Source organism: Colias philodice, chromosome 10, assembly GCF_061535455.1.
Source record: "Colias philodice isolate Cphi_HAF_F1 chromosome 10, ilColPhil1 Martin Lab GWU primary, whole genome shotgun sequence".
Lineage (NCBI taxonomy): Eukaryota > Metazoa > Arthropoda > Insecta > Lepidoptera > Pieridae > Colias > Colias philodice.
In genome coordinates, this window is record NC_143095.1 from 1,068,201 (window position 1) to 1,078,979 (window position 10,779).

General features: G+C 34.9%; 1 protein-coding gene across 1 annotated transcript; it reads left to right on the forward strand.

Moving 5' to 3' along the window:
* The first annotated feature begins 1,503 nt into the window (after positions 1–1,503).
* Positions 1,504–6,879, forward strand: LOC149484997 (uncharacterized). The gene has a single exon (XM_089699672.1). The coding sequence runs from the start codon at positions 1,687–1,689 to the stop codon at positions 6,877–6,879; it is 5,193 nt and encodes a 1,730-aa protein (XP_089555798.1). The 5' UTR covers positions 1,504–1,686.
* Positions 6,880–10,779: the final 3,900 nt, after the last annotated feature.

Consider the following 10,779-nt stretch of genomic DNA (forward strand, 5'->3'; position numbering starts at 1 on the left):
ATTATAAAAGCATTTCCTTCATTAAATTATCTTTATGTTCTTAAATAAAGACTCATTTTTAAAGTACCAGAATGTGCGTAAATGTGGTGAGTTTTATATAATTGATAATTATACTAAAACAACGTGCTAAAAGAACGCTTCAATGTCGTATGTTACGTATATGTTAAAAATAAAACCTATTAAATTATTTTCTCAATGTTTTCGCAGTTGCTTCCATTTTTTATAGGTAGCTGAAATTGTCGGTTACTTGACACCATCTTGAAACTGTTTAGAACCTATCATGATTGAATACAAAACATTTCAACATTTTTACTTTCTGGGTTTAGAGAAACTTAACCAATGATTTCTTAAATGATATCCACTTATTTATATTTATTTATCTCGTATAATATGAAAAAAATATATATTTATATTCATTAGAAGCAATATCTGATCGCTACAGAATGCTACGAATATTTCTAACACTTATCGCTTCCTGCATATCAATGAATTTAATTATACTCTAACAAAAATGTAAACTAATAAATAGTACCGATAACGTATTTTAAAGGTGAAAGTTCAGATCAATTGGATATAGTGTAAAATATTCAATAAATTAGCTGATAACATCAAACATCAACACTTTATACGCTGACATAGTTTTCATTGATAACCAATGGAATGATGGAAAGCTGTTTCCTATTGAACGTAAATTATGTAAAATAGATTATTAGCTGATACAATTATGTAACAAAATGTTTCATGTAATAGCGCAATAGAATTCCTATTGTTCGATCGAAATTACGAGTCAACTTTATTAGAGTAATAACTAATAAGGACTAAGATAAAATTAATCATACTCAGTGTTTACGACGTTTGTTTTCGACCTACCGTCACTTTATGTTATATTTTTATTGTTCACACGAATTGCAATTTGCATTGTCATTACTCATTATCACTTGTGTCATCTTAACGTTTTGTTGGAAGGAATTAAATTGAAAGCGATACATAAAAAGGGAGTTTCTGTTCATGGTCCTTACGATTGCCGGATATAAGATATAATATATAATATATAACGATACTGGAGAATACTGGCTTTGGAGTTACGACAATATCGATGAAATTATTATTGGTGGATTACGATTTACGACTAATAGTCTAATAGTACGTACATACAACTATAACGGTCAGCGTAACATCGAGTTGGGTGTTCTATCATCGCGTCTTCACATCTGCATCTGGAGGTTATTTTGTGTATAAGTGCTGTGAGTGAGTAAATAAGTGGACAAACCGTGAGTACATTCGAGATATCATAATACATAATTGGACTTTAATATATTGGGACTTTAAGTAAATCGTATATAAAACTTGCTAATTGCTATTACAAAATGAATTGATTTGTACTTTAAAAGATTGACGTGTTAAATAGGTCAAGGTTACGTGTTTAGCTGAAACTTAAAACAATTATAGATAAGTAATAACCTACTTATTATAATCTGTGAATGCGTATCAGTTTATGAATATTGTATTTAAATCTTTGTCGGATTTCCTATAGTTAATAATTAATATCAAGTTATGTATAAATTAATTTATAGGATTACGTATTTCAAATATTTAACCTATAAATTTTTATAAAGTTTTTTGTATATTCATTTTGTTTAATGTGTTTGTGTATTCATTTTGTTTGTTAGTTTTTGTATTTGAAAGATGGAATCTTATATTAAAGTGCAAAACAATATATATGATCGAATTACAAAAGCGAGATCTAATTTTAAGAAATCGCCTAAAGAACGTTTAGCGAATGATGCGTATTTATCGACAAGATTAGATGCGCTTGAAGAACTTTGGTCTCAGTTTTTGCAAACTCACACACAAATTATACAAGTTTCGGAAAGTGATAAATTGAATGCTACTACTTATGTCAAGGCTGATACATATGGCAATTGCGAAGAACAATACATCGATTATAAGTATGAGTTGCGGGAAGCTCGAGCTAATTTAGTTAAATCAACCACTGTACATCATGCGCCAGATGGCAGCACCACAGCTTCAGATTCGAATCAACAAGGTTTTAAATTACCAAAGATTACTATTCCACATTTCTCCGGGAAATATGCAGAATGGACGAGCTTTCGAGACCTGTTTTTGTCACTGGTACATAGTAACCCTACATTGGATGACGTTCAACGTTTACATTATTTAAAATGTCAACTCACTGGAGAAGCGGAACAGTTCTTGCGACACATACCAATAACTGCAGAAAATTATAATTTATGTTGGAAACAGCTTGAAGATCGGTACAGCAACAAAAAGTATCTTGCCAATTGTATCTTAAAGAAATTTATGAATCAAAAAACTGTAACAACTGAGTCAGCTACAGCGTTACGCGAAATATTAGATACTACTAACGAATGTATGTTTGCACTTAAAAATTTGTCAATAGATGTAAGTACTTGGGACACTATTGTTATTTATATTGTAAGTTTAAAATTAGATTCCGAGTCTCGTAAGCAGTGGGAACTGCAAAGTAGTAAAAATTGTAATTTATTACCAACATATAAAGAATTTATAGAATTTTTAGAAATCCGCTCACGTTCATTAGAATTTATTGATCCTAAGGTAGCTAAACAAAATAGCCAACAATATAGAACTAATGTTGCTCCGAAAGCGTTTCATATTTCAAATTTAAAATGTATTTATTGTTCTAATGATCATCATTTAAGAAATTGTAAAAGTTTTTCAAGAGAAATGACTGATACTCGACGGAATTTTGTCCAATCACATAATCTTTGTTTTAATTGTCTTGGTGCAGGTCATAATGTATATTCGTGTCGCCAGTCTTCCAGGTGTCGTATTTGCAAGAAGAAACATCATTCTTTACTACATCCCAAAAATGTATCGCTTCCGTCGGAGCCTCAAATGAGTGAGGCAGAATCAGATGCTAAGGAAGCAACAGCATCTACATCAACACAGGTAAAAAATATTAATAATATCAAAGCCTGCTTTTCACGTTTCAGTGGACAAGTTTTACTTGCCACCGCATTAGTTAATGCCAAGTCACACACAGGCTCATTGATCACGTTAAGATGTCTCATTGATCAAGGATCACAAGCTTCATTTTTGACTGAAGCCGCAGTTCAACTTCTTGGGCTAAGGAAGATTCCACACAAAAGCTCCATTATTGGTTTGGGTAGTGACCACTCAAGTTCTGTTGCCTCTAAAGCGAGGGTAGAAATTGAGATTCAATCACGCCATTGCAACTTTAAAATTTGCGTCCAAGCTTTTGTGCTCAATAAGCTCACCTCAGTACTTCCGGAAAGGAATGCTGTTGTTAATCTTAGTCCTGAAGTTTCTAAATTAGTTTTAGCAGATCCTTTCTTTGCAACACCAAATAAAATTGACATGCTCCTTGGAGCAGATGTTTATGGTCAGATTTTGCTTGAAGGTCTGATCAAGGATTCACCCAGTGCATTAATCGCGCAAAATACACAGCTGGGTTGGATTCTATCGGGTCCAATTCAATCTAGATCGAGCTCCAGCACTATTTGGTGCAATCATATTCATCAAAATGATGAATACGAACTTATGAAGAAGTTTTGGGAGCTTGAATCGGATCAATTCGCCTCTGATAAATCACTTCTTACAGAGGAGGAAATTAAATGTGAGAGTATATACACATCAACTACTAGGAGAGATAGTTCAGGACGCTATATAGTTAATTTACCATTTCGAACCGATGATCCAAATTGCAAATATGGTAATTCAAAGGCTATTGCAATAAAACAATTTATTCGGCTTGAGAATAATTTATTAAAAAATCCCAAACTTAAGGCTGAGTATGCTGCTGTCATAAAAGAATATAAAAATTTAGGTCACGTGGAAACTGTGCCATCACATGAAGAAGATTCAGCTGATGCTGTATACTTACCTCACCATGCCGTGATCCGAGAGGATAAAGATACTACCAAGGTCCGAGTTGTCTTCAACGCTTCTTGTCCAGGAACCAATGGCATCACATTGAATGACGAACTCATGGTAGGCCCATCACTACAACCTGACTTACGTCACATTATAATGCGTTGGCGTCAATATCCAATTTGTCTTGTCGCTGACATTATAAAAATGTATAGACAGGTAAAAATATCTGAATTACATACAGATTTTCAACGTTTTGTGTGGCGCGAAGATCCAGATCAAAGACTGCAGCATCTGCGCCTCTTACGAGTTACCTTTGGAACGGCTTCAGCACCTTATCTCGCTGTGAAATCATTACAGCAAGTTGCACACGACGATGGAGTAAAGTATCCGCTGGCTGCTGAAAGGGTACTTCATGATTTTTACATGGATGATTTTATGTCAGGCTGTTTTTCTGTGGAAGAAGGTAAGCAAATTTATAAGGAAATAACACAACTTCTACAAGGAGGTGGATTTGTTTTGCAAAAATGGAGCAGTAATAGCGAAGATATACTTAAGGAGATTAATGAAGATGTTGAAGATCAATCAGAAAACCTGAAACTAAAAATAGATGAAATCATGAAAATTTTAGGACTTACCTGGAACAGAAGAACTGATGAATTTGAATACTTAGTACACCTTCCACCGCTCTCTCCTCCTGTAACAAAAAGAAAAGTTATTTCCGAAATTTCTAGATTATTTGATCCTGTTGGTTGGCTTGCGCCAGTAATAATTTCAGCCAAGGTCTTTATACAAAAATTATGGCTCTCGGGAATTGAGTGGGATGATGAACTTCCTCCACAATTACTGAAGGACTGGCTCAAGTATAGAAGTGAATTAGATACACTTACCAAATTTAGTATCCCACGCTGGATTAACATCAATAATGATGATACAGTTCGCGAATTGCATGGCTTCTGCGATGCTTCAAATGTTGCATTTGCGGCAGTTGTGTACTTGCGAGTGGTTAACTCCAATGGGGAAATTAATGTTGCATTAATCGCTTCCAAAACAAAGGTAGCGCCCATTAAACAAGTTTCGATTCCGAGATTGGAGCTTTGTGGAGCTGTACTACTCACAAGACTGCTACTAGAAGTGTCTCAAGTCATGGGTATGGAGAAATCTTCTATTCATGCGTGGACCGACTCACAAATTGTGCTCGCTTGGCTTCAAGGACAACCTAGTCGTTGGAAAACCTTTGTCGCCAACCGTGTGTCGGAGATTATTACTTCGTTGGAACCGCAGCAATGGCAACACGTATCTACAAAAGATAATCCTGCAGATTGTGCATCGCGTGGCGGAACGCAATGGGATGTTCAACTCTGGAAGGAAGGGCCGAAGTGGCTGCAAGAAAAGGATATAAATTTTACAAGAGGTCAAATAGAAGATACACATCTAGAAGAAAGAAAAATGAAAATTTGTTTAATAAATACTTACGGTGATGAAGCAGATCCCGAAGAAGAAATATACTCACGGTTTTCATCTTTGAGAAGACTGCTCCGGGTTACTGCACTCTGTAAAAGACTAATTAAAAGGGTGAGAAAAAAGGAAGTAGAAGATCAGAAGGATTGGATAACAAGTTTTGAAATAAGAGAAAGTTTAAAAGTATGTATTAAAAGATGCCAAGAAAAACATTTCGGTGAAGAGCTTGCAGATTTAAGAAATAAAAAGGAAATAAATAAAAAAAGTAAACTTACCTCACTTAATCCAATAATTGACGAAGACGGTATTCTACGAGTAGGTGGCAGACTGCAGCAGGCAATCCTTAGTGATGAGAGAAAACATCCTATCATTCTTCCTCGCAAATCACAGTTTACAACTTTGATTATTGCGGATGCTCATGAGAGAACATTTCACGGTGGTCCCCAATTGATGCAAAATTATTTGCAATCAAAATACTGGATTCTAGGTGCGAAGGATTTAATACGGCTGTGTGTTCGTAAATGCGTTCGTTGTGTACGATATGCCGCTCGCACAAGACACCAGTTGATGGGACAACTACCGGTTGAAAGATCTACTGCTTGTCGACCTTTCTTAAAGAGTGGAGTAGACTATGCAGGGCCTATTAATATAAGAACCTCTAAAGGCAGAGGTAATCGGTCATTCAAGGGATATATATGCTTATTCATTTGTATGGCCACCCGCGCTATCCATCTCGAAGCAGTAAGTGACCTTACAGCTCAGGGATTTCTAGCAGCGTTTAAGCGTTTTATAGCACGCCGTGGTCATTGCGCTGAAGTATGGAGCGATAATGGGACAAATTTTGTGGGTGCAGCACGAGAACTCAAATCTTTATATGCTCATGAGAGGTCCAGTATAGTGAAGGAAATTGCAGATCAACTGGCTACAAATGGGACTGAATGGCATTTTATCCCTCCCCATTCCCCAAATTTTGGAGGACTATGGGAGGCAGGGGTAAAATCGACGAAACATCATTTAAGACGCATTGTTGGGAATTCAACTTTAACATTCGAAGAAATGACAACATTACTTTGTCAAATAGAATCTTGTCTGAATTCTCGGCCTATTTCTAAAATTACTGAGAATCCAGACAATCCAATCCCACTGACACCAGGACACTTTTTGGTGGGAGAACCTCTGGTTTTACCCCCTGATGTCAATTACGAAACATCCAATATCACAAATCTCAGACGGTGGCAAATGACTCAAAAAATGACACAAGATTTTTGGCGTCGTTGGTCAAATGAATATTTGACTCAGTTCTACCATCGTTATAAATGGAACAATATTGTTCCTGAACCTATAATTGGAGATTTAGTGTTAGTAGTGGAGGATGATCTTCCACCTGGAAGATGGTTATATGGTATTATAGTTGAAAAACATCCCGGATTGGACGGAATTACGCGAGTTGTCAGTCTTAAATGTAAAAACAATGTAATTAAACGTCCTGTTTCTAAATTGTGTTTTTTGCCAATTACCAACTAATGTTAATTTTTTTTGTTGGCTCTCGAGCCTCATAATATTATGTTCGTATTAGCACGTGTTAGTAAGAAAGCATGCAATGTGGTAATATTTTATTTTGTATTTTTTCTGTATTTGATGTTAAATTCATGTAAAGACTTTCGTTAGTATTCATGTTTTGATCGGTTAATTGTATTAAGGAAAATTTTGTAAATTTGTCCTTGGTGGGCTGTATGTTTACGACGTTTGTTTTCGACCTACCGTCACTTTATGTTATATTTTTATTGTTCACACGAATTGCAATTTGCATTGTCATTACTCATTATCACTTGTGTCATCTTAACGTTTTGTTGGAAGGAATTAAATTGAAAGCGATACATAAAAAGGGAGTTTCTGTTCACTCAGTATAGTATAGTAAGCAGAAGCATAGTTCAGAATTAAGGTTTAAACAAAAACAAATACTAGTACGTAGTAACTATTTAGTAATCTGTGTCTCCACAGGCTCTATCAACAACCAATGAGCTATAAAAAATATATAGCCGATATAAAGAGGCATTACACCCATGATATTATCTAACACACTCTTGGCATTAGTATATTCGGAGTAGGGCTAACCTCGAACTTCCCTTAATCACGATAGTTAAAAGAAAACGCGAATCTCTGGCAAGCCCGCGGTATATCAACGCGGGCCGTAAATTACAAATATCGCCCCGAACGGGCCATTAACCGTGACTAATGGGGACGACATCGCTAACGCTGCTCTTCCACAATAGCTTTTCAAGGGTTTTGTATTGGACCTGCAATGGATGTGATACAATGTGTAATGTCCTTTAGCTATCCTACTTACGCCTAAAATATACGATATACCACGCTCGTATATTTGTAGGGGTAGTAATAAAAGCTCCGATAATAAATTTAAAAATGTCCTTACTAAAAATATAATATTTACTGCCCGAAATACTAAATCTCCGACTACTTCTGTCCGACTAAAAATGACGAAACGACCGAATGATATACTTAAATCTTAGAAAAAATCTTATGACTGTTAATTGCTGTAATACTTTTTTACCATATAAAATTATGTTCTACTGATAACAATGCTTTGTAATTATTACCTTTACTTGCCAACTAGAAATTCATCAATTACATTTAATTTTTCATAAACTCTGTGCTATTTTTACTACAATGTTATACTTAAATTTCTATTGTTGGCGCTTGTCCAGAAAGTTATTAAAAATACAAAAATGTACTTACTATAATCATGAATGTAGCGTGTCTATGTCCTGTATGATTTCTTTCTGTTTTGTTTTGTGGACGGTTTTCTGAACTTTCTGTTGCATATTTTTCTTTTAAGAAACCTAACCTAACCTAACCTAACGGCTAACCTAACCTAAACTTGATTTTTTTTTGCGCGTCGACGGAGCCCCGCTTCGCGGGGCTCCTATTTCTGTGTAGTTTTTTTTTTAAGAAACCTAACATAACCTAACCTAACGGCTAACCTAACCTAAACTTGATTTTTTTTTTGCGCGTCGACGGAGCCCCGCTTGGCGGGGCTCCTATTTCTGTGTAGTTTTTTTTTTTAAGAAACCTAACCTAACCTAACCTAACGGCTAACCTAACCTAAACTTGATTTTTTTCTGCGCGTCGACGGAGCCCCGCTTCGCGGGGCTCCTATTTCTGTGTAGTTTTTTTTTTTAAGAAACCTAACCTAACCTAACCTAACGGCTAACCTAACCTAAACTTGATTTTTTTTTTGCGCGTCGACGGAGCCGATCGCGCGGTCCGACCAGTTTCGGTATTTTCATCAATGTTGAGAGTTAAAAAATATATTTGGTAACCAACACTAGAAAATTAAATAACTCATAAAATTCGTAAAAGAATGATTATTTTGACATGACCTCTGTTGTCAGTAACCCAGTAATCTCGTCGGAGGTTCAGTATTTTATTCAGAAGTTTAGTTTTGTTATTCGAAGTTTAATATATTTTTAAGTAGAAATGTAATTTGATTGTGTTCATAGGTGTCAGCAAAATTTAGGTATTTTATTCGGTATGCTTTGAATTTTTTTGTCGGTATATTATTATAACGCTGGTAAATTAGAATAAAAGTCGGACAGAGATAGCTGGAGATTTATTTATTTGTCGGAACCATTATTATTTTCCTATTTGTAGTATGATGTGTTTTCAAAAGCTTTCCTTGGCTGATTGATACAAGGTATTAATGTTCTTTCGGTATACTTACGCATAAAATATATTTAGTGTAACTCTAATATTATGTGTTTTTCTCAATAGCTTTTCTTGGCTGTATTTTACAGCCGTTATAGTCATAGAGGATTTACGTGGTCACAATTTATGGTTATGCTTAGGATATTCGGATAAAGAAGAGGAAATTGTTCGTCAAATAAAAACAAATTAATTGCCTAAAAGCAAAAAAGCTATACATTAACAAAAATAAATGAATTATGCAGCACTCGGGATGGCCGAATTTATGGTTTTATCTTTTACGTTTATTAATACTATAATTTTTAATTTTCTAGTTACAAGCAATATCGGCATATCCAAGCCAATTTTGCTCATTACCAACAATCTGTTAAGGTTTTATTGTCAATCTAGTAATAACATAACACCTAAATATTCCTAAATAAATAAATAAATTAACAACATATCACTGCATTTTTTGCAACATTTATATTTTACGAAGGACTACACAGCTGCTTTACATCCAGAATATTTCCATACAGCGTCGAACCCAGGCCTAATCACCACTAAACCAAAGGCACAACCCATATAAGCATTAACAATCCCTCCAAAATTTATGACACATTTTTTCATTTCGTACAGCGCTAAATGCGTAAACAAATCATGTAGGAAGCCGGAGCACTAAATCACGGAAAGCCCTAACTTTTATGAAAGCTGTCTCCCACCACAGTATTTCACGTTAAATGGCCTAGCTTTTTGTCGTTAAATTTGTAACTTATCGCCTGCAAGCTGGGGTGACCAGGATAGAAAAATTGCGAAAATTGAACTCGTTTATTTTGTATGGCAACATTGGTGTGTTATGAAATATTCGGTTTATCGATTTTATTGTTGATTAAATAAATTTCCATTAATTCTTTTGTATTCAAGGATGTCCCGAGTTTGATGGAAGTAATTTCGCATGCTGAAACTAGTAATTACAACACAGAGACATGAGACATACTTAAAACACAGAGACAAATAGAAAATAAATTAAAATAATGATTAGAAGCTATTTCGCGAACTTCATGTTTTTTTTCGACTTACTTTCAAGATTAGATTCAATAAGTATTACAATCATCATTAACGTAATATAAAAAACTTCTTTTTTATTTGTCGTTAAAATAAATTTATATTAAAAAATACGCGAAAGCTGGTTGTTATGGTAATATTACACGAATGCAAGAGCCATTATTTTTCCTGGAATATTGTTTATGTTGTCGTTTATATCAAAGAGTTAGCCACGGTTATTTGCTTTTCATTTACGTTTTGTTTTTGTATTGTTCATAATGAGTGCATTTGTTAATCCCAATTAACTTTTTAGTGCATTATAGTTTTAAATATGAATGTTGTAAATGTGTAAATACAGATAATGGAAAGAATGATTTCTTTTTAAGAATTTAAACACTCACTGTCTATTCGTTTATTATCTTTGTTAGTAATAGGGCCGATTATTCAATCCTTGGATCTGGGGGCACGGCAGTGCCCCCGCCAAGTCGAGCAAAAAAAAAGCGGCACGGCCGTACCATCCTTTTCTCGAAGCAATTCGGGCCTTTTTCGACCCCCTATAATTCGGTTGTGGATAAAGCAAGAAACCTGAATCTTCAGTAACTAATCCGGCATTGTATAAACACGGAATATTTAAAATTTCAGTCAATTTGAACCAGTAGTTTAAGAATGACAACTTGTTAA